Source organism: Pleurodeles waltl, chromosome 2_2 (assembly GCF_031143425.1).
Source record: "Pleurodeles waltl isolate 20211129_DDA chromosome 2_2, aPleWal1.hap1.20221129, whole genome shotgun sequence".
Taxonomy (NCBI): domain Eukaryota; kingdom Metazoa; phylum Chordata; class Amphibia; order Caudata; family Salamandridae; genus Pleurodeles; species Pleurodeles waltl.
This window is the reverse complement of record NC_090439.1, coordinates 463,933,611-463,958,189: the sequence shown is the minus strand read 5'-3', so window position 1 is coordinate 463,958,189 and position 24,579 is coordinate 463,933,611. Positions and strand designations below refer to the sequence as shown.

At 44.2% G+C, this 24,579-nt stretch overlaps 1 protein-coding gene across 1 annotated transcript in view; it reads left to right on the top strand.

Moving 5' to 3' along the window:
- The window catches only part of ADGRE1 (adhesion G protein-coupled receptor E1), a 675,746-nt gene that overhangs the window by 402,206 nt on the left and 248,961 nt on the right, over positions 1 to 24,579 (top strand). The window contains exon 11 of the mRNA XM_069219187.1: positions 16,311 to 16,456. Within this exon, the coding sequence (XP_069075288.1) occupies positions 16,311 to 16,456 (146 nt within the window). The remainder of the gene's footprint in view (positions 1 to 16,310; positions 16,457 to 24,579) is intronic.

Sequence of the window (24,579 nt, the reverse complement as noted above, 5' to 3'; positions counted from 1 at the left end):
CCCCTCTCAGCACGACAAGCGTGGTCCCTGGAACTCAGCAACTCTGTCCAAGTGACTCCCGCAGTCCAGTGACTCTTCAGTCCAAGTTTGGTGGAGGTAAGTCCTTGCCTCCCCATGCTAGATTGCATTGCTGGGTACTGCGTGATTTGCAGCTGCTCCGGCTCCTGTGCACTCTTCCAGGATTTCCTTTGTGCAAACCCAAGCCTGGGTCCCCAACACTCCTTCCTGCAGTGCACAACCTTCTGAGTTGTCCTCCGGCGTCGTGGGACTCCCTTTTGTGACTTCGGGTGAACTCCAGTTCATTGTTCTTCCAAGTGCCTGTTCAGGTACTTCTGTGGGTGCTGCCTGCTTTTGTGAGGGCTCCTTGACTTGCTGGGTGCCCCCTCTGTCTCCTCCTCCAAGTGGCGACATCCTGGTCCCTCCTGGGCCACAGCAGCACCCAAAAACCTCTACAGTGACCCTTGCAGCTAGCAAGGCTTGTTTGCAGTCTTTCTGCGTGGGAACACCTCTGCAAGATTCATCGCGATGTGGGACATCCATCCTCTAAAGGGGAAGTTTCTAGTCCTCTTCTTTCTTTCAGAACTCCAAGCTTCTTCCAACAGGTGGCAGCTTCCTTGCACCCCCAGCTGGCATTTCCTGGGCTCCTGCCCACTCTCGACACTGTCGCGACTATTGGACTTGGTCCCCTTGTCTTACAGGTACTCAGGTCCGGAAATCCACAGTTGTTGCAATGCTGGTGTTTGTTCTTCCTGCAAAATCCCCCTATCACGACTTCTGTGCTCTCTGGGGGTAGTAGGTGCACTTTACACCTACCTTTCGGGGTCTTGGGGTAGGCTATTTTTCTAACCCTCACTGTTTTCTTACAGTCCCAGTGACCCTCTACAAGCTCACATAGGTTTGGGGTCCATTCGTGGTTCGCATTCCACTTTTGGAGTATATGGTTTGTGTTGCCCCTATACCTATGTGCTCCTATTGCAATCTACTGTAATTCTACACTGCTTGCATTACTTTTCTTGCTATTACCTGCATAATTTTGGTTTGTGTACATATATCTTGTGTATATAACGTATCCTCATACTGAAGGTACTCACTGAGATACTTTTGGCATATTGTCATAAAAATAAAGTACCTTTATTTTTAGTACTTCTTTGTATTGTGTTTTCTTATGATATTGTGCATATGACACCAGTGGTATAGTAGGAGCTTTACATGTCTCCTAGTTCAGCCTAAGCTGCTTTGCCATAGCTACCTTCTATCAGCCTAAGCTGCTAGAAACACCTCTTCTACACTAATAAGGGATAACTGGACCTGGCACAAGGTGTAAGTACCTCTGGTACCCACTACAAGCCAGGCCAGCCTCCTACACCCCCTCCCCAGGCGTCCCCTTGGCCGCATGTGCGTGATGCCTTCAATGTAGGATGGACATTCGGCGCACTATCTTCTGCTCTGTCGATGCTCGCTATAATCACAGTGTTCTGTTTATTTGATAGTTAATGTATTGAAATGTACTGCACTGAATTTGTAGGGGTTGGCGCTGCTAATCAATGTGCCTGCTGAGTCTGTGGTAGTCGGATTGACCTAGTCTAATAACATAAATGTTTTATTTCTCTATGCTTGCTAGGTCAGAGCACATTGTGTAGACTCGGGTTTTTCTGTACCTATTGGCCTGTGATCGTTTACTGCCAAAAGAGGTTCTGAAGGGAGGTACCTTACCTTTTCTGTCTGAAGTTTTCAAGGAAGAAAACCTGCTTAAAACCTGACCTCTTCAGAGGAAAAGTGCTTATCTGTAATATGCGGGACTAAAACGATCATAAATTTATAGGAAGAATGAATATGAAGGACTATGATGAGAACGATTGCAACTACCACCGGGGTCTCACTGTGCAGTAACAGCTTGATACTGTGGAGCAGATTTAAGAAAAGTGGCGCTTCTTGTGCCCCTCTACCGCCACCATTTGTGTGCTGTATTTAAAAAATGGCGCACCATGGCACAGGGTGGGGGGCAATAGCATCAAAAATCTTCTGGTAAATCTAGGAATGCATCAAAATCCATAGCTGTTGCATGGGAACACCCACGTAGCACCCATGGAAACACCACCCTGGTGCAGAAAATACAATGCAGAGATTTCCGCTATGTTGCATTACTCAAGATTTATGAAGCCACACAGGGCCACTCTAGTGGCCCTGCGTGGCTTCATAAATCTCATTTTTCATTTGTGCTGCATTTGGACCCCTTTGCGTGGTGCAAGAGTGATGCAAAGGAGCTCGTACATATGCCCCTCAGTATGTAGCAAATAGAATCTTTGGTCTGCTGGAAACTTTTTCTGCAGTGTCAAAAAACTTGTCTGGAACATAACACAATTTGACAACTGTCACCTATACGCAGAGTTACTTTTCAATGCAAAGATTTATAGCGTGTTCAATACCTCTACACACCTATGCTGCATTAGGCGCACATGTGCTTTGTCAACACTTGATTGGACCCAGGCTGAATACAAATAGATAGAAAAGTGTAATGGTAGTTACCCTCCACTATGTAAACTATAAAGCAAAGTAAGACTCATTGGATTATGCCATTAGTGATGTCATCAGTGATGTCATCTGAGATGTCATGAATGATGTCATAAATTATCTCATAGAACATATCATGAGTGCTGTCATGTGAAGTCATCAGCAGTGCATGGTAGGGGTGTTAGTTATAGTTAGAGCTGCTAACTGTAACTACAGAATTTCTGTGTTTTTTTTTGTTTAAAACATTATTGGTGTCACTAACCATTTCACTGAACTATAATGTTTTTTCAGTATATACCAAGTGGTTGTCGCCACTAGGTAGTTCTAGTTACGGCCTAATTTTTATATAAAAAAAAGTGTTTGTTTACTTGCCTATGTCTTTGGTGCCGCTTGATGAACCTTCACAAAACTTTCCAGAACAATTTAGCAGTCCCGTCAGCTGCTGTCTGTACAGTTTCGGGGTGATCCATCCAGGGAAGGCTGATTAAAAAGAGGGGTCCCAAAACACATTTTCCCCATTCATTTTTTCATAGGGATTTTGAACAGCGATAGCGCAAAAACTACTGGATGGAATTCCACCAAATGTGTCAAGACGGTAGATCCTGGTCTTGTTTTGGTGTAATTCCGTTCAGTCGTCTTTGAGAAATTGAGGGTAAAATTAATTTGTATATCTAGGGTCGCACAGGATTCGCAACCCCTAACAATCTTGTGCTGAGATCTGATTAGCTGATAACACTTCAACAACAGAAGCTGTTGAAGTGTTGTCAGGCATCCGTCAAGTGAGGGCCAGGAAAAAGGGGGGGGGCAAAAAAGTAAATTTCCCATTTTAATTCCCATAGGGATTTTGAACACAACTACAGCCTGAACTGTTGGATGGATGGAATTACACCAAATTTGAGGGAAAGGTAAATCTTTTTTTTTTTTTTTTATATATTTTTATTGTTTTACCAGCCAAATGGCAACATTTTAAATGAAATACAAGAGGTTACATTATGTTTCATCATGCATTATACATGTTAATTATTACATTTGCACATTCTGCAAATTCCGTGTGAGTCCACCATTACCCAGCTTGGGCCTTACGAGTTGTGTCTTTACACACAAGGTGTATTCGACATGTGCAAAGTTATTCAAGAAACAAGAAACATAGTGAGAGAGAGTAAGATAGGAGCTGAGGCGGTTCCGGCGGTCACAGACTGATGGGGGGGAGGGAGACCAGCAGGGGAGGGGGGTGGGCCCAGGAAAAGAAGAATCAGTTGTTGGAGGGATAAGAGGCACCTTCCACGAATTGTGTCGCGCGTCTGCATGCTCATCCCGGCGACGTCGGCGCACCAGCCCTCAACCATGTTGCCCCAGGACCACAGGGGACCAGCCCGCTGCTAGCCGTGGGCTGCTATGCATGGGCAGCGGATCACAATAGGAGGAACTAGCAGGGTTCGGCGTCCCTCAGTCCCAACACACGTCGGCGTACCACAGAGCTCCAGTGATGCACCTAGGGGTACATGCGAAGGGCGTTGCGGTTTTATATTGGTTCATTTCTTCCCCCATGCGCATCAATCGACCCATACAATAATGCTTTACTGTGGCCGTCGAGGTGATGTCAATTATCTCTTTCTCGTCTATTTAGGGTGGGTGTTCATCGTCTTTGTTTTCTGCAGCTATCAAGAAGGAATTCCATATCTCTAGGCCTTTAACTAGTATACCTTTATCCAGTAAATTCTGTAATTTCTGTGTTTCTGCTTTGGCCCACCGTATTACCTCCTCTCGCCACTGGGCAACACTGGAAGCGCCCGGGGCTTTCCACTTCATGGCAATAAGGTGTCTATAAAGCACCAACGCCAGGGCAATGCATTTATATGTACGTTTGCGTTTTTTGGTGTGGGGTATTATACCTAGTAGGCACATCTCAGGAGTGGGAGATAATGTGGTGTTTGTCCATTTAGCTAACAACGTTATTATATCTGACCATGTGTTCCGGATCGGGAGGCATTCCCATGTCATGTGGTAGAAAGTGGCTGCTTCTGTGTCGCATCTGGGGCATGTTTGCGGTGATCGGGGGAACATGCGCGTTATGCGGTGTGGTGATAGATGCACATAATTAAACTGTGTGCATCGGAAGCAGGGATTACGTGAGACCTTGCGAGTCATTTTCATCGCTTGTTCCCATGAATTGAGTGTTAGTGGTTCCGGTAGCACACAATCCCATTTATTTTTTGCATGTTCCTGTTTGTGTTCAGTCTGGGCAGTGAGGATGTTGTATATATTCGATATGCTTGATGGGGCGTTTGTGCTCCCCAGCAGCTTGTGAAGCAAAGGGGAGACATCTGGTTCCGAGTTGCCTCTTCTCCAGCACTCTCGCATTACCTGCTGGACTGCCCCGTAAGCTATGAATCCTCCCCGACCCAGCGCATGCTTATCGGCTAATGCCTCATAGGTTTGAAGTTGCCCATCCTGGTAAATGTCCCCTAGTGTATGTATGCCCCTGCTACCCCATGTATTCAGGCCCACTTTGGCTGCTATTTTTGCTAATGTCGGTTGAGCCAACAGTGGGATCCTCGGTGAGTACTGCGGATCTTTTGCGCGTTGCAAAGCGTACCGGCCCCAAGCCCAGTGTGCGGTGTACTGCAGCACGTTACTAGTGTGTACTGGATCGGTTCGATTCATGAGGTATTGCATTACTTCTGTACCGCCGAGATCTAACAACACCCTCTGAGTTTCGGCCCCGGCTGGATTTCCAACCCAAGTGGATATCCATTGTATCTGGGCAGCTGCGTAGTACGCTTCAAATTTGGGGGCGCCCAATCCCCCCAGTTTGAGCGGTTGGAGCACTTTTCTTAATGCAACGCATCTGCGGCCATTGCCCCATATAAGGTCCGTTAGTAAGCTATTCAATAGTTTGAAAAAGGAGCTTGAGAGTACCAAGGGGAATGCCATAAAATAATAGAGGAGTCGTGGCAGCACTATCATCTTTGCAATAGCCACTCTGCCCATAGGGGACAGTGGGAGTGAGCACCAGAAGGATAAGGAGCCCCTCGTTGATCTGATCACTTGGCCAAGGTTACCATCTCTAAGATCTTGACTATCATGGTATATATTTACACCTAGATATTTAAATGTTGTATAGCACCATTTCAAGCCACCCGGGCCCGTTAATGTTCTCAGTGCCTCGGGGACGGGCGCATAGGGAAAATGCAGGATTTGGCCCAGTTCACTGTTAACCCAGCCACCGAACTAAATTTTTCTAGAAGTTCCAGCAGGCCCGGAAGGGCTCCCGTGTGATCTCGTAGGAAGATCAGCACATCATCTGCATATAAGGATACTATCTGGTGCGTCTGGCCATCCAAGACACCCCATGTGGGGGCCATTATGCAAAGGCGGGCGGCCAGAGGTTCAATAGCTAATGCGAATAACAATGGAGATAGCGGACATCCCTGTCTGGTGCCTCTACTAATGTTGAATTTTTCAGAGATCGTGTCCCCCGTCTTAACCCTAGCTGTTGGGTCAGTGTATAATGTTCTCAACCAGCCAATGTATGTTTGCCCGAAGCCCATCCGTTTGAGTGTCTCTGTTAAGAAAGGCCATCCCAGCGTATCAAACGCTTTTTCTATGTCCAATGAAACTGCCACCTGCTGCTCGCCTTCTACCGGGGAATTTCTCATTGGGCGCAGTAAGTTCCTGATGTTGCTGAATGTGCTGCGACCGGGAATGAAGCCTGCCTGGTCTTGATGTACCAGCCCTGATACATATGGGAGCAGGCGGTTGGCTAGGATTTTGCTGAGTAGTTTGCAATCTGTATTTAGTAATGATAGTGGCCTATATGAGTGAACATCCAAAGGGTCACGGCCAGCCTTTGGTAATACTGCTATCAATGCTTCACGGCATGTATCGGGGAGCTGGCCCAATTCCAGAGCTTCCTTTAGCATTGCCAGATACGGGGCTAAAATCTGAGATTGAAATGTGCTGTAGAATTCTATGGGTATACCATCGCTGCCGGGCGCTTTGCCGTGTGTTAACTGCAGCAATGCTCGTTGGATTTCAGCTATCTCTATCGGGTTATCTAGCTCTGTAGCTTGAGCAGCGGTCAGGTGGCTCAGGGTGATACCGCTGAAGAAGCTGTTTAATTGGGTATTGGTGGGCGGAGGCCGTGCCTGGTACAGCGAGCTATAATACTCTCTGAAAGCATTATTTATCTCAGCCTGTGTATTAACTATCCAACCTGATTCCAGGCGGATAGCGCCTATGGGGGTGTTCCAGCGTTCGTTATTTATAAGCCACGCTAATAATTTACCGGATCTGTCGCCCTCTGCATGTGTACGGGCCATGTAATGTCGATAGTCGAAGTGTCTGAGGCGGCTGTCCGTCTCAGTCCATTTGGAGCACATGTTAGTGAGCATCGCCGATGTTATGGAGCCTTTAGCAAATTCGCCTTCAGCTAACTGAATTTCTTGTTCTAATACTCGGAGTTTGCGCATCAGTGTTTGCTGGACTCCTACTGTGGTTGATATGCATACCCCTCTTATGACTGTCTTATGTGCATCCCATTCGATGGCCCTTGTACTGGACGTCCCTTCGTTCAACGTGAAATATGCTGAGATGTGTGTAGCAATATCCTTCCTAAAAGGGGGGTCTTTTAGTACGTGCGTTTGCAATCGCCAGGTAGGAATGCACGAGCGAGGTCTGCCCCATCTTATTTGTATTATGAGTGGGCAGTGGTCTAATATTACCCTAGCGGAATACTCCTCTCTCGTTATTTTATGTGTTAGGTTCTGTGAGGTGAGGATGAGGTCTATTCGGGTATGTAATAGGTGTACTGGGGAATAGTAGGAGTACGCTTTTTCATGTGGATGCATGTGCCTCCATATGTCGATCAGTCGCTGTTCTTCCATCCACGAGCCCAGCATTTGGGAATTTTTCATTATTGGGGCGGCCACAAGCAGAGGGTGTGATCTATCTTTATCTATGTGTGGGACACGGTTCATGTCCCCTCCCCATACGCATGATGGCGTTAGATCGTTGGTTAATTGTGAAGCCTTAGTTTGTAAATATTCACCTTGTTTGATGTTCGGGACATATAGCCCATTTATCACGAGTTCCTTCCCATCCAGCAACCCCTTTAGTTGTATAAACCTGCCCTCCTTGTCTTTTGTGCTGTGTTGTACTGTGTAAGGGACACCCGGTGCTATCCAGATCAGCACCCCTCTGGCGAAGGAAGAGTCGCCAGCGCTGTATATTGAGCCTGTCCAGCACTTTTCTAACCGAGCGGCCTCTGCAGGCGTAATGTGTGTTTCCTGTAGTATTGCTATATGTATGTGGTGGCGTTTTAGGTACGCGTGTATTCTGTGTCGTTTGCTAGTCCCGGCCATGCACTTCACATTCCAAGTTATGAAATTATATCTGGGTTCCTTATTCAATGTGTTATGTAGAGGCGTAGGGAACTATCTGATCTGTACCCGCCCCGTTCACTCCCCCCCGCGCCCCCACCAACCCGCCCCCAGCCCCCAACCCTCCCGCCCCACCCCCTGCGCTCCGAGGAGTGAGGAGTAAGCCCATAGTGGGCTAAAGATAGGAAAGAAAAAGACAGATATAACAACCAAAAGGATATTGCGGACTGTGTACGTCCGTTAAATAAAGTGGCACAACCGGTGCCTAAAGTGGCTTCCAGGGAAGTCAGTTCCATTCGGATACTGTACAGGTGTAGGGGGTCGTGGGTTACTCGATGTCGGGCCCTTGGGTGACCCACCTACAGGATACTTCACGCTTCTGCAGTCCCATGCGCCTTTGTGCAGCTTTCGAGGATTCAGTCATAGCTCCTCATATTAATGGCTGTTATTCACTGTGGATCTCGGGGAGAGGGTCCCGGTGCTGGTGGCATGCAACACCTTAGTCGCTGCCGCCTCCGGGGAGGGGCCACGGGTGCCAGTTCTTCACTTTTAAAGTTCGTCCGCCGATCGCGGCGTAAGGTCCGGTCCCGCCAGCAACAGGGAGGGGGATGTCTCCCCCGTATGAGGCGGTATCGTTGGTGTCCGTTTCGCTCCTGGTATCCAGCAGCCCACGAGCGAATGAGTTTGTGTCTTTTAATATTTGCGCTCGGTCCAATGCCATTTGCGCTTTTGTGGGGCGGGAGGATGTTTTAGTATATTTTTTCTTCTTTCTGGATCTAGCGGTAGTCCATTCTTCGGATACTGTGTCTTCCTTGGCTGGATCGTCCAGTCCTTTAGCGTGGATCCATGTCCATGCATCTTCAGGAGTGGGGAACATTAGGATTTTCTCGTCCATGACGATGCGTAGTCGTGCTGGGAACATAAGGGAAAAAGTGATGCCTTTTTCTCGCAGCAATTGCTTGGTCTTGCTATACGCAACTCTCCTGCTTTGTACCTCCATTGTGTAGTCAGGGTAGGCAGTTACTCTTCTGTTCTCTAGCGTGATCTGGTCAGACGTTCTGAAGTGCTGAAGGACCAAGTCTCTGTCCCTATAATTTAGGAAGCGAGCTATTAGTGGTCGGGGAGGTGCTCCCGGCTGAGGTGGTCTACCCGGTATTCTGTCTGCTCTTTCGATCACTGGTATTGTAGTAGGGTACTGCTCTTTAAATATGTTCCTCAGCCAGGTCTCTAAGAACACCTCTGCCTTAGGGTGTTCGATTCACTCAGGAATTCCAAGGAATCTGATGTTGTTACGTCTGGAGCGTCCTTCAGCTTCCTCAGCCCTACGTTGTAGTAGAGTTATGTCTAGTTCAATTTTTTGCATTTTAATTCTCATTTCTGCTACTTCTGGCTGGATAGCTTTCAGTGACGTTTCAGTGTCATGGACCCTTCCAGTTAATTTGCGGTGGTCAGCGCGCAGCAATGAGACTTCCTGTACTGCGGCGTCAATTTTCCCTTCTAGCGAGGATTTAGTGTCCATTATTGCTTGCATAATTTTATCAAATTGGAGGTAGTGCGTGCGTAATGTTTCACTCAGTTGTAGTTGTGTGAGCGATTGCATGTCTGCATGGCCAGTCGGCTGGGGAGGGTCTCCTTCTCCCATAGACCCCGTTTTGGGGTGTTTTGATTTGACCATGATTTTCTTGCTGTCCTGCACCAGTTCGTTCAGCCAGGGTTACCAGCCAACTGTTTGCCGGGAGTGACCGCCCCCGTCTTTGGTCTCCCCCCAGCACGTCCCCTAGTTCTCTTGGCCTGAAGTTTGGGAGGGAGTTGCATGTCCCGTTCTGATGTTGATGTCTATTTTAGTTCCTCCGTTTTCTTACTCCGTCTCTGTAGGTTTAGGCCCAATCTGGTGCTTAGTTGCTCCTCGCCGCGTAGCAGCCACCGCCCCCGGTAGCCAGCAGGACCCAATTGGGCCCGGTGCTATGCGTGGTGCCCCTCGCCAGGGAGGGCAGCCCAAAATTCAGCACTCCCCGTGATTCCCGCGTTGCAAGCAATGAGAGTACCTTTAGTGACACCGGAGGTCTGCTGAAGATCGCCGCGGGCCCGCGCGGTGCGTTCCGGTAGGAGCACTGGTTCTGCCAGGGAGCCGCGGTTTCGTTTCCAGCCCCCACGCCAGTGGAGCCCAGATGATGAACTCAATGCTAGGACGACGGTGTAACCAGGATGTGAGGAGTGCACCGTGCGGGTAAGGCAGTGGGCGCACCAGCACAGTACTTCAAAATACCATAAATGCCGTAGGTCGTCGGCGAGGAAACAGGCCTGGAATGCACAAGTTGACGAGGGCCTGGGGCAACGCTGAGTCCTTGCCCAGCCAGTAAAGCCAGGGGTGGTGTCTTCCACACCCCTACTCCTTTGTTGTCCGCTTCTCGTGGGCAGGCCCCGAGGGGGGGAGAGCGATCCGCTTCCACACCGCGACTCGATCCGTGTCGCCGAAAGGTGTGCAGTTCCCTGCCGCTCCAACCATGCGTGGGTGCCTGGGGCCCAGCAGGGGATCCCCCGAGCGGCCGCCCTGGACGGCGCGGGCACGTCGGCGGCTCCGCCACTGCAGCTCCCAGGTCGCTTGTTGAGTTAAATTAAGTTTTGGGGGCCTCAGCACACTCAGGCTGTGCCCGGATTAGTCACAATATTCCAGCGCCATGGGGGGCCACAGTAGATGTCTCAGGAGCAACCGGTCCGTGCAGGGAGAGATGGTGCCCAGCCGGGAAGGGAGCACCGCGGGCCGGAGAGCCCCAGTGCGGCCGCAGTCCGTTGTGTTGCGCGGCGCCGGGCGCTCCGCAAGGCCCAGCGGCGCAGCGTAAACTCTGCTACAGGTGATGGGGCGCGTGCAAGCGCTCTACAGCGGCGCGGCTCCCGGGATGCGAGTCCTCCCGATCACCGGTGGGCCTCTCTAATTCAGCGCCGAGCGTGCTAGAGGTCCGGGGGAGGAGTCGGCCCACGGCTCCGGGCAGCAGACTCACCAGCCGCGGCCGCGGGCGTCGGCTCGGAAGGCCGCCAGCTCCTCCTCGGTGCCTGAGGCGACCCCGGTGTCCCGAAGAGGGTCACTGCATCGGCTAGTGGTCCTGAGCGGCTGGGCAGACGGCACCCATCTCAAAGAAGGCGATAGGCGCCGTTTTCAGGATATTTTTGTGGGCCAGGCACGGAGCTGCAGTATTACTCTGCTGCTCCGGTCGCCATGTTGGCCACGCCCCCCCAGGGAAAGGTAAATCTTGATCCTCAGATGAGCCTTTTCCTTATTTGATGTAAATCCGTTTGGTAGTTTAGGAGAAATTCAAATCCAAATTTGTATATATAGGGTTGCAACGACTTTGCGAATACTGAGGATCTCGATTGGCTGCCAACACTTGAATCAATAAATGTTTGCAGCCATTTTAAGACTCAGCTTCAGCAGAGTCTCAAAAAGAAACGTTAAAAAAAAAGAAAAGGGGACAGAGTGCATTTACCTACCTCCTGGCCTTGGTGCAGGGGACCCGCAGGACAATGCGCACCGCCTTTAGCCGTGAGCGACAGGGGACCCCACATGCAGCCAACCCCACACTCTTGGTCTGTGAGTGGCTGTATGGGTATGTCACTGGGTGTGTGTGGTTGTGTTGGCTTGTAAGTGGATGTGTGAGTGTATGAGTGTGCGTGTGTGAGTGCATGTGTGAATTGCTGTGTAGGTCTGTGAATGGGTGTGAGAGGTTTTGTTGGTCTGTGATGGGTGTGTGAGTGTCTGTACGGGTGTGTTAGTGGGTATGTGAGTGGTTGTTTGGCTGTGTAACTGGATGAGTGTGTGTGTTAATGGATCATGAATGCATGTATGAGTGTCTGAGTGGGTCTGTGGGTAGATGTGTGAGTGGTATTGTGGGTCTGAGTGGGTGTGTGAGTGACTATATGGGTGTGTGAGTGTGTGTGTGTGTGTGAGTGGTTGTGTAGGTATGTAAGTGTGTGTGAGTGGATGTGTCAATGACTGTGAGGATATGAATGGGTGTGGTAGTGATTTTTTGGTCTGTGAGTGGGTGTGTGAGTATGTGATTTGGCATGTGAGTGGGTGTATGTTATTTTTAATTGGGGTCTGGATCTGCAGATCGGTTGTGGATTTACATGGGGGTAGCACTGAGCACACCCCAAAAAACAGTTTTGCTTCATTTCTTCTCCATAAGGGGTCCCTCGGAGATGCCTCCATCAGTCCAATGAGGCCTCGATACCTCTATCCTGACCCCGTATAACATATTTTATTTTTATTCTCCTCCCGGAACTATGTCCCAAATCAGATAATGGAGCTCACAGCTTTCCTGTCAGCATTGCTTTGGGCACGTGGATCTGCGGATCTACCGTGGTAGGTCTCTGGTGAATCCATGTCTCTAGATATACACACACCCTCGCCTTGCACTACTAACTGCCCCAAATATTACATCACTCATGACATCTTCTATGACATCATTGATAATATCACTGTAACATTTACAGTAAAATTATTGGTGAGAAAACTGTGTATGGCAAGATTGCAAGTTATTGTTTCCGTAGGGCATGAGTTATACTTACTTTAAAGCAGAATTTCTATAGTTTTGTGTGAGTAAAAACTGTACCTAGCTATAACATACCCATTGGTTCTTTAGTTAATAAATATATACATATCTATATATATAAATATATATATATAGAGAGAGAGAGACAGATAGATATATATATATATCTATACATTTCTATATATATGTATATTTATAAAACTATATATATATATAAAACTATACATCTCAAAACAAAACCATTTCAGGGTTAGAGAGACACATAAATTAGGCAAACAAAACCACCCAGAGCTCTCTCTTCTATTTTGCATGTATATATATATATATATATGTATATATATATATATATATATAGAGAGAGAGAGAGAGAGAGAGAGAGAGGAGAGAGAGAGAGAGAGAGAGAGAGAGAGAGAGAGAGAGAGAAAGAGATCTGCAAAACAGAAGAGAGTCCTCTGGGTGGTTCCCAAGTTTATATATATATATATATATATATATATAAATATATATATATATCCTGGGTTAGAGTGATGCACAAATTATGCAAAAAAGAAGAGCGACCTCTAGGTGAAGAGCAGCTCCAGTAAGGAGCACCCTGCAGCACCAGCGTCCATCTAGGTTTTCTCACCTCAAATGTCTGTTTTACTAGCAAAGTTTTTGGCATAGGATTGGCACAGTGCCATCCATGCCAAGCTAGAAAGTGACAAAGTATTTTGCCATTTGTACAGCAAAATCATTAAGCATAGGCGTGGCACAGTGCCATCCTCGCCAAACTGTAAAATGACAAAAGCTTTTCACCACTCCAGACAGCATTAAAGCTTTGGATAAGTAAAATACAATCCAAACCAACCTGACACATGTTTTGCTATCATTATAGCTCATGAGAGAGGTTTAGTTTGTCCAGATGCAAGGGAGCAACCAGTACAAGTCAAAACGAAACCCTTTCAGGGTAAGTTTGAAGCATAAATCATGCAAAAAAAGAGAGAACTATGGATAGTTCCCATGTTTAGGTGGAGAGCAGCTCCAGTATGAAGCACCCTGCAACACCAGAGACACTCTAAGTTTGCTTGCCATTTGTACAGGAAATTCTTTAAGCATAGGATTTAAGCATAGATTGGCACCATGCCCTCCTCACTGAGCTTTAAAATGACGAAAGCCTTTTACCATTTGAGGCACAGTATTACACCAGTAGATTATATATATATAGAAAAATCCCCAAGCCCTCAAGAATAGTATTCCCGATGGGGGAAATATTACGTTTCAAGAGGGTGTGTGCCACTGATGAGGAGTTAAAGACTCAGCTAATGCAAATGAGAAGTAGGCCGCGCAATAGGAAGTATAGCTCCAGAATTGTAGATGTGGCTGAGAAGAAGGCAGGTACTTTAATGAGAGAACAACTGCTAAAACATAATAGAGGTTCTAGACAGAGGGACGCAGGGATACGTTTTAAAACCACGTTCAGTGTTGTCTCAGATAGAATGAGGAATTTCATGTTTAGACATATGGACATTTGAAAAAAGACCCCCTTATTGGTCTTGAATTATCTACCCACCCAGCTATCTCTTACAGGAAAGGAAGGACCATGGCGGATTGCCTAAAGCACAGTTATTATGTAGGAGTACGTGCTGGCACCATGTGGTTGCCGAGACGTAATGAATTGTTTTGTTGTGCCCACTTTAAAGGCATGCAAACGTATAGCCAACACCTCTGAGTTTCGAACATCTGAAGGGGCGTAAGCACAAAATCTCTAAAAGCCTAAATTACTCTTCCACTTTTTGTGTATATGTACTACATTGCCCATGTCATCTCTTGTATGTAGGGAGTACTATATTCCCAATGCAGAAGCATATTTTGGAGCATCAACAGGCTATTCGTAACTCAGATTTCACATATCCAGTGACAAGACATACTAAATTTCCATATGTATTAGAATAGGCCGAGGAGATGGATGTACATGTGGGTTAATTGGTTCCAATGTATCGTTATGATTTCAGTATGTTTTGATAATTAATTATGGCACCTTATGATTTGATTCTACTCTTTCACCTATATGCTATCACACTTAAGTGCTGGTTACACTCTCTTAAACAAACAATCTCCAAGGGTTTAATTAGTAATAGATGCCATTTATCTCTGTAGTCTTGAGAAAGCCCTAGACTTACAGTCATGTAGGGGGTAAAACACAAGTTAGCTGCTTTCTGAAATCTGTAATATAAAAGAACTTGAATCAACTAAGCGAAAACTGTTGTATTTACCTATTGAGAGAAATATTCTGCTGCATTAAAAATCATCACTTCTGCATCAATAAACCTTGTCTTTATATTTAATAATGATGGATGGATCAACCTACTTCTTTTTCATAAAGTAACGTTATAATTAGGTATGATAAAAAATCCATCTTTGTTAAAAAAAAACAGAGAAATTCACTAAAATATCCAAAGGTTAAAGTAGTTACAGTTAGGTGTATCTGACAATGACAACATTAAAGGTTTGAACTAAATAAACAGAGAATTTTGCAAGTTATTGTTAGCAGCGCTAAGTATAACTTGTGCCCCACCATGCTTATGACCTCAAAAATAACATCACTCATGACATGTTCTATGATATATTTTGTGGCATCACTGATGACATCTCAAATTACATTATTGATGACATCACTGATGATGTCATCCAAGCTTATTTTGCACACTTTGTTCTATAAACAGGTACACCATTAGAATTATGAATGTGACTGTAAGATAGCTCAGAAGAATATGAAGCGTCTTTACTGCTATCATACATACAACTACCATAGGTAAAAGAAGCTTGTGTTAACCTTAACCCTTTACCATATACTTCATGGGTAGCCAAGTTCATGTTTACTGTTAACCACAGATGAAAGGGTAACCTATCCTGCCTTCAGTGGTAATGATTTCACTGACAAATTCACCTAATTATACAGTGAAGCTGTATCTATCTATCTATCTATCTATCTATCTATCTATCTATCTATCTATCTATCTATTATCTATCTATATATACATATATATATAGATAGATACATATATATTTATACATATGTATCTATCTATATATATATGTAGATAGATATATAAACACATATATTAATTTTACTGTTGACACTCCAATCAATGATACATGAATAAATAACAACTAATACAACTTAGAACACATTTTTACTAAACGCGTCAAAAGCATTGAAAGTCCATGAAAAAACAAAAGGTTACAGATAAGTTATATTTATATCTTTATTCTTTTAATATAAACCATACTTAAACATTCTAAATTTCAAAAAGGTATAAACTTTACTTTATAATTTACACACCACCTTTACATTACTATAAGTCACCCACCTATGTACACAGTGTTACTTATATCTTACATTTTACCTCACCACACCACCTTGAATTTACTTTAAGCCACACAGCTTCGTGTACAGTGTTCTCCCTTCACTCATCATACTACATAAACTATAACTCACTGCTACTCAAAGCACTGGTTACACCCTTGCATATGACATTACTTATACCATGTGAAAACATAGGTTTTATATCAACACTTATGACATCTCAAGTGTGATGATTTTTTTAGAGCACAGTATATGTATGTGTGCTTCCTAGCTGGCAGATGAAGTTACAACAGGTAGGTTAGCTTGATACATCATTTTTAGTTTTAACACACATTAGAGGAAAATATGATTCTTCTTGGCTCAAATAGGTACTATTGGCTTTGAATTGTTGTAACCTGAAAACCATTTAAACACAGGATGACTATAAAATGGGAAAAGGATAATGTTGTTTGACTCTGTTGTTTGACTCTGTTCTTGATGAAAATATATAGTTCTGATTCCTCACAAATTTGAACTATTTTATAGATATTGATGAATGTGCCCGTTCTTCCACCGCTTGTGGACCTCACAGTATTTGCACCAACACACCAGGAAGTTACAGCGCAAGTGCATGCCAGGATTCAGCCGTTCACGTGCAGGAATGCAACAGAACAGCACCATCCTCTGTACAGGTAACATCACTCCTAGAAACTAGAAAACTTAAAGATGATGGATACCTGAGTCAGATGGCGTAATCTCTACTGGTGGGGGGGAGACCTAACGCCCACCATGCTAAGACTATTCTGCCCCTCAAATGTAGAAGTTACCGACAAGCTGACGGTCATTTCTAAAGCCCTGGCAGAAACCAACGTCACAGCAGTTTCTGTCAGTGATTTTAACAGTTTGGTTCAAGGCTCCGTCAAAGTGCAAAAATAAAATAGAAAATGCTTCCCTCACCATGGGAGTCCTCTCCCATTATAAGGAGAGTATTTAGCAATTTTCACTACCCCTTTTGAGTGGTGACAAACAGTGAAAACTGAGCTCTATTTCCATCCATCTAAATTAGGTGGGTGGCATTGGTGGTCTGCCACCAATGGCCCTTATTCCTCAAGGCCATCGGAGGGATTTAATCAAGCTGGAGATGAAGTAGTCTCCACCATTATTAAACCCAAGGTCATCCACATCTAAATTTTGCGGGCCAACTGCATTCTTGACTGCAAGGACTGTTGTGTAAACTGACACCCGTATTTATACTTTTTGCCCAAAAAATGCACCAACGCAGTTTTGCGGCAAAAAAATAAACGCCGGCTTGCACCATTCCACAGCGCCAACCTGGAGCCATATTAAAGGAATGACACAAGCCGGCGCTAAATCTGGGCTAATGTAAAAAAAAGAAACAGAAGTTAGCCGGGTGGGGGTGGCTGTAGAGGAGATGGAGGTTGAGTGTCAACGAATGACGCTAGGCTTTTTGAGGCAAAAAATGTCTCTAACCAGCCTAGTGTAATTTCCTGGAGCACAACCATCCATACCACATGACTCCTGTCTTAGGAAAGACAAGAGTCATTATCACCACTCCAATGACCAGCACAGGGGATAAGTGTCCCCTGGGCATGGCCATTGCACCCTGTGCCATGCAGGGGAGCCCAAGTTAGAGACCCCAATGGCACTTTAATAAAAACATATATATACTTAGCAATACTTACCCTACTCACCTGGGATGTGGTTCCCCATCCTCCGGTGTCCCTCGGGTGGGGGTGGGGGTGTTTCTGTCACTTGGGGTGGGCACCTGTGGACCCATTGCATAGTGTTTAACCATGGAAATGGCTCCACAGGTCCCCTAACGCCGGGTCCGATCCAGGCGTTAAATAATGGTGCAAAGTAAGCTTTGCACCATTATTTGGCCCCTCCTCCGACACATGTGTCATTTTAGCACAGGGGAAGAAATATGGGGCTATGTGGATAGCACCATTTTTTAGATGGGAACGCCTACCTTGCACCTCATTGACGCAAGTTAGGGTCATGCATCCCAAAAATTGTGCAAATTCCAATACTGCGACGTTAGACATGTCTAACATCAAAATATAAATATGGAGTTAGGTTTGGGCCAAATTTGCATCAACAAATTACGCAAATTCAGCGCAAATGGAGTATAAATATGTCTCTGTGTCTCTGGTTCAGCTCTTCAAGGTTTGCTTTCCCACCCAAGACACGACAGAACTTAGCTGAAAGCACCATCGCTGAATGTGAAGGACTGTTTTTTGTAGCCCTGCCAAACACCACTCAAGACATAGTTGAAGTGGGGTCAATGCTTTTGCATTACTAACAGCTTGACGCACACTGTGATGATTAGAAACAAACCTTTTCCTTTCTTCTCAATCATACACACACACGATGTACTGAGCAAAAAGCTGCTTTAACTAAAAAAGTGTGTTTACTTTAACAGGTGTGCCCTGTTGCTCAACAAATTTAAAATAATCACTCAGAATATGATTAAAACAGCACAAATACATATTGCAAACAATGAGAAATAAATGAACATTTTTTACATGGTTTTAAGTTTAATCTAAAAATGTAACACTCTAAAACCTACTTTTATGCGCTAAACTAGGAGAGCATGAAAAGTATAATAACTTCCATCTAGATTTTCTTGACACTTTCATGGTTCCTGGAAAGATAAGGACAGGTGACCTCTAAGTCAAAGGAAGACATGTTGATGGTTTTGCGGAAATACATGGAATGGAATCGAGGCTTATTTAAGAAAGGAGTTGCTGTCTACTCGAAATAGTGTTGGACATCGTATCTTTACGTCAGAATACTCTGTTGCTGTTGTGACCGAGTTTCTTTACAACCAAGAATTAAATTAGGCCCATAGTTTGGTCTCTTCGCAAACTTACCTATATTTAATGGATATTTACTCAAGTCTTCCATTTATAGTTCTCCTTTCACCTCTTATTTTGGGTTGTTACTCGACACAGTTCTGTCAGGCGATCTAAATCTCCTTGTTGAAGGTGACACTGTTTGCATTCTTCTACAGCAGCATAATGCACCTGCATTGATAGATCATTTAGGGGATCATTGGCCTGGTGCTCTATACTACTTGCGACAGATGCAAAAACAACAAGGTGATGGACGTAATGCTTCAATTAATCTCAGCCTCTGGCAATCGCTCAAACTGCATCCCAATCCATTATTTTTTACCCACCATGCCACCTCAGTTTGGGCCCAGCAATATGCAAATCAGTCTTGACCCTGATCCTCATAGAAACAGTCCATCCTCAACTGCCAGACCAGGTCCTCCATGAAATGGAACATAAGCAACCCAGGACTACTTTTACGCTTGTTATGGCTCTTCAGCCAGGAATAGCTACCTATTGATAAACTACAGGGAACAGACAAGCTCAAGAAGTAGACCAAACCAATTTCGTGGTAGATTGAAATAAGCAATTCTCTCACAGACACAATAAGTTCCCTGTACAATTGGTTCACCTCCCAGTAAATAGTTCCCACTCACTTTACAGCTTCTCTCACACTCACTTACTCCCACATATTCCATCGCTCCATTTGGATCTCCTTCTAATGGTACAGAACTCACATCTTTTCTCCTTCTTCATCCTTAATCTAGAAAGTGCCTTTGACCATCTAAATTCTTCTTCTTCCTTTACTTGCTCATCAACAGTTTTTCCCTTATTCAGGCTTTTCACAATTTTAACTCTTCTGTTGTTGTACTCTCTAATATACTAATTTTCTTATTTATTCAACCCACAAACATACTCAGCATTATTATTTTCATTTTCATGCTTAGTTTGTGTACCTTTCAAAAGCTTTCACATTTTACATGTAGGCTATCTTCTCTTATGAAAAGATTCTCAAGGGAAACATAGAAACAGACAACCAAGTAAATCATCATTGTTAAATATGGCAACATAAACATTGCAGGACAGTGCAATAGTGATGGGAAGCTGTTTACATGCGCAATCCCTCACCAGCTAAAGGAGGAAGACAACTACATACATAACAGTCACTAATCCTCATGCTATTCAGTTGCTTGTGAAGAATTCTAGAATAAATGTTGTCTTGAAAACCAGTAACCAAATTCTCTTTGTATTCTAGTATACAACGTCTCATATTATTCTTTATAATAGCTAGCCCATGAGAAACATATCCTTCCTGAGACAGTAAGCACACTAACAGCCCAACTAAAGCAAATAATATGATTATTAGCATTATTAACCCTACAATGTTACTGCATCTGCTGTATCTCATCTTCCAGTTAAGACACAACGTATTGTGGTTAACTTCAAAACCAACAAACATTTTCCTTAAAACAATAATAAAACTTCTTCTTTTCTCATTTAAAATCAATAATTAAAACAAAATAAAAAATAATCTTATTTTACTTTGTGAGCTCTTCTCAATATGTAAAAAGTTCATTTCAATCATTAAGGGCCTGATTACGACGTTGGCGGATGTGATACTCCGTCACGCTTGTGACAGAGTATCCCATCCACCAAGGTCATAATTAGGCCCTGAATCTCTAGAATCATTTTTATTTCAACTTTATTTTAACAGTATTTTTTAATCTTTCAATGTGGTTCTTCTTCAGTTTCTGCTCCACTCTCAGACTTCACTTTCAAACTTGTACCAACAAGGATTCACTTTATTATAATTCACTCAGTCTATTTCTTCTTTTTCTTCTTCTTCTCCTTTCACTTTTTCTTCTTCTTCCTTTTCAGATACTGTAGCTAGATGTACCCCTCCAGGCAAAGCATACTTTCTATTTCGTCCTCTTCTTCTCATTGATCTTTTGGCCACTGGTGATTTATTTCCACTAATTTCAGTATATCATTCTCACAGGTTTTTCAACTAGTTCAAAATTCTTTCTGTTACACGACTGTCTCTTTATTCTCCAAGGAACTTAGGGCCAGATGTAGCAAAGGTTTTTACCCATTCTGTGTCTATGGTAAAAAGTGTTCGTACATATGGGCCTTAAACTTGGTTTTGAGCTTGAACTAGAATCTTGAACCACTGTATCTGCTTGGTTCATTGTAAGCCTCTTTCTTCCTCTTTTAGTTCCTTCAACTTAACTGCACTTTCTCATTAATTGGATCTGAGACTGGTTCCTCTTGCTTTCAATAATGCTTTTGTCTTTTGCCTTTCCTCTAATCCATGCTTTGAAACTGGACTTCAGAAGTATCTGGTTCTCCATCAGAACTTTCAGTTACCTGAAACTTCAATTTCAACATTTTACTGCTTATTTCTTCACAAGTTGTAAAACATGCACCCATTCTAATCCACATTGTGAACTGGAACTCAGCTTTGAATCTCACTTTGTGCTTGATTCTATACTTGACTCTATTGAGGATTGGCTGCTCCAGTGGTTGAGTCTAAAAGTTCTTCGTCTTCTTCTGCTCTCACTGTCTTTGTGTGAGCAGCGCGGATCCACTGAGCCTCTGCAGCACATTTCACTGCAGTGTTTGTCATCAAGATCACCTGCTATGGTCCCTTTCACTTCTCCTCCAGGTGGCTCTTCATTATGCGTTTGCAAATTACTATTTAGTCTCCTGGGCTCAAATCATGACAAGGAATATCTTTTGGATCGTCTGTTGCCACATGCACCTGAGGCAAGACAGACTTCACCAGATCAGCCAGACCTTTGCTGTAATCCAGCACAATGGTATCAGTTATTGAAGTTAGTTCGCTGATGGAGCATATGAAACCTCTCCCAAAAACCATCTCATGGGACAAGAAACCATTTTTTGCCACGTCTACTTCTCATGCTCATCAAAAGAAGGACCATCAAACATATCAAACCAGTCAAAGCACAGACCTTGGACAGTTTATTTTTTAAAGCACCATTCGATTTATCATTGAATTCAGAAGATTGTGGATGAAAACTTTAGTAGACTTCTGATTGATATTGATCTGCAATGCTATGCAGGTGATTTGCAAAACATTTTTAAAATGGGTACCATGGTCTGTCTCAATAGAAGAGAAGAAGCCAAAGCTCAATATTAACTCCCTCAACATCAATTTGGAAACCATAGGGCTATCTGATCTCTGGGTGGGGATATGCCTCAATCCATTTAGAAAACAAACAATCACTAAGATGTACTAAAATACACTACAATTTGGCATCTCAATAAAATCTTCTTAAATCTTGGATAAGAGCTCTCTGGTTTAGCAATATGATACATATTGATAAACATTTATTGTTCACAAAAATGTAAACTAACAAAATGCTTTAACAGTTCCCAATGAATATTCAAATAATCACTAAAACACAATAATAAAACCTTATTGATGAGGAATAGTCAATGTCACTCTCAGTTGCTCGCTGGAATTTTCTTCTGCCATCTTCATCTGGTTGAAGGAACAATCCTTAATATTCTCCTTCTCCATTTCTATGGATATTTTTGCCTTCATCAATCTAGCTCTGCTTTTATATTTGTTAATCATACATACAGAAAAGTTCAGCAAAAAAAATAATACATTACAAAAAACAAAAAAAACATTATAATTATTACAGGTGTTGATATTATTGTCCAAGTGTTCCCTCTCAAATTATACAGCCATTCACCAGTTTTGCTCAAATCTTTTCCCAGCTCACCAAACCAGGACCCTACAGTTTCCAATAACCCAGGACAGTTTAAGGAGTTAATTGCAAACAACATGTTACTTTATTATTATGTCTCAGTGTATAATTCTACTATTAGCAGGCACATATGTACACCAGCTCTTAGCTTTAATTATCTTGCAGGCTCCTCCATTCTTTTCTAGTAGAGTATCTAATGCTAATCTTTTCTTCATAACTACAGCTCTAATAACAAACATTTCTGCATTTAACTGTTTCAGAGCTCCAGCTGTATACACTGCAAGTCTGCCCAAGTAGCCAAACACTTACTTTTTCCACCATCATTCATTGCCCCCCCTATTGAAGGAATCATAGAACCTAAGATATCTATTCCTGCACTATCAAGACTCCTTTTACTTCTTCTATCTCTACCATGATCATTATAGTCTTCTTACCCTGACTATTTAACCGGCATACCGTGCACCTGCAACAAACACCTTCAGCAACATTTCTGAATTTTGAATTTTCCAGTACTTTTTAAATATTCCAATTAAACTGTCTCTTCCTGCATAGCCTTGCTATGCAGATATTTACACATTGGATACAACATCTATTCCATAATGACATATTTACTTTCGACGTTTACATACAAATCTTTATAATTTTTCTTGTAACTCAATTTACCCTTTTCTTTTTCTCATCATCAGGTGCATCTTCTTAGGGATCTCTCAACTCATTTGGAAATGTTTGAATTGAATTAATAAAGAAACAGTTTACATTTTCTACATTTCGTATAGTCTTATTCTTGGCTCATCATCTTTGTTCTCCTGCACAGCTGTGTCATCCTGTAACAGATAGTATTTCACCATCTGATACGCATAGTTATTTAGAAATGTGACTACCTCCTTTCCAGTATTATGGGCAACACACTTGACCGGAAGAATATCTTTCAGTTCTTGTATCACTTTCAACAAATCCAGTATGGTGCTCCAGAAGATGTCATAAAACCCCTTTGGGACTAGAGGTAGCCAAATTCATGCACACCTCTAAATCCATAGTAGCTGTCTGTGTAGATCCGTGCATTAAAATTCTTTAACAAGAAACAAGCTCTTGTCAGTGCAGCCAGTTCGAGTGTTGGAGTTATATTCGGTAGAGAAGACGCTTCCAAAGTTTCTGAAATGGTATACACCACATTCACAGCTTGCAGCATTCCAAATTAACCTCTTAAACAATTAGGGGGTCATTTTGACCCCGGCGGGCGGCGGTCGCCGCCCGCCTGGAGGGAACCGCCATATGGCCGCTCCGCGGTCGAAAGACCGCGGAGGCCATTCTGGCTTTCCCGCTGGGCTGGCGGGCGACCGCCAGAAGGCCGCCCGCCAGCCCAGCGGGAAACCCCTCCCCACGAGGAAGCCGGCTCCGAATGGAGCCGGCGGAGTGGGCATGTGCGACGGGTGCAGTTTGCACCCGTCGCGTATTTCAGTGTCTGCTAGGCAGACACTGAAATACACAGTAGGGCCCTCTTATGGGGGCCCCTGCCGTGCCCATGCCATTGGCATGGGCACGGCAGGGGCCCCCAGGGGCCCCGCGGCACCCCCTACCGCCATCCTGTTCCTGGCGGCCGAACCGCCAGGAACAGGATGGCGGTAGGGGGTGTCAGAATCCCCCATGGCGGCGCAGCTGGGATTCCAAGGGCAGCGGTAAACCGGCGGGAGACCGCCGGTTTACCCTTTCTGGCCGCGGCAGAACCGCCGCGGTCAGAATGCCCTTTGGAGCACCGCCGGTCTGTCGGCGGTGCTCCCGTGGCCGGTGACCCTGGCGGTCACCGGCCGCCAGGGTCTGAATCAGGCCCTTAATCTCTTAAACAAGAACTATCAACAAATATATTCAGATCAGCCATTTCCAGAGGATTTTAATTAATATCTGGGCTTGATTTTGTGTACAGCTCAGTCACCCCTTCAAACAATCATGTTCAGGTTAATTTTATAACATTGTTAAGTTCCCTTACTTCACATGTCCTGTTTGGAATAGGAAGCAGTGTTGCTAGATTCAAAGAACTACATCTCTTAATGGAGATGTTTTCAGTTGCACAGATAATGGAGATTTTCTTAGCTTTAGTGAAAGAAAGTCTTGATTTTATTAAAACACGGAGGCGAGTATTATGCTTATCTTCTCTTGCTTTAATTCAAATAGCAGCCAAGAAACTACAAATCCCAGCAAACCCCGCTGGGAAACTACAAATAAATG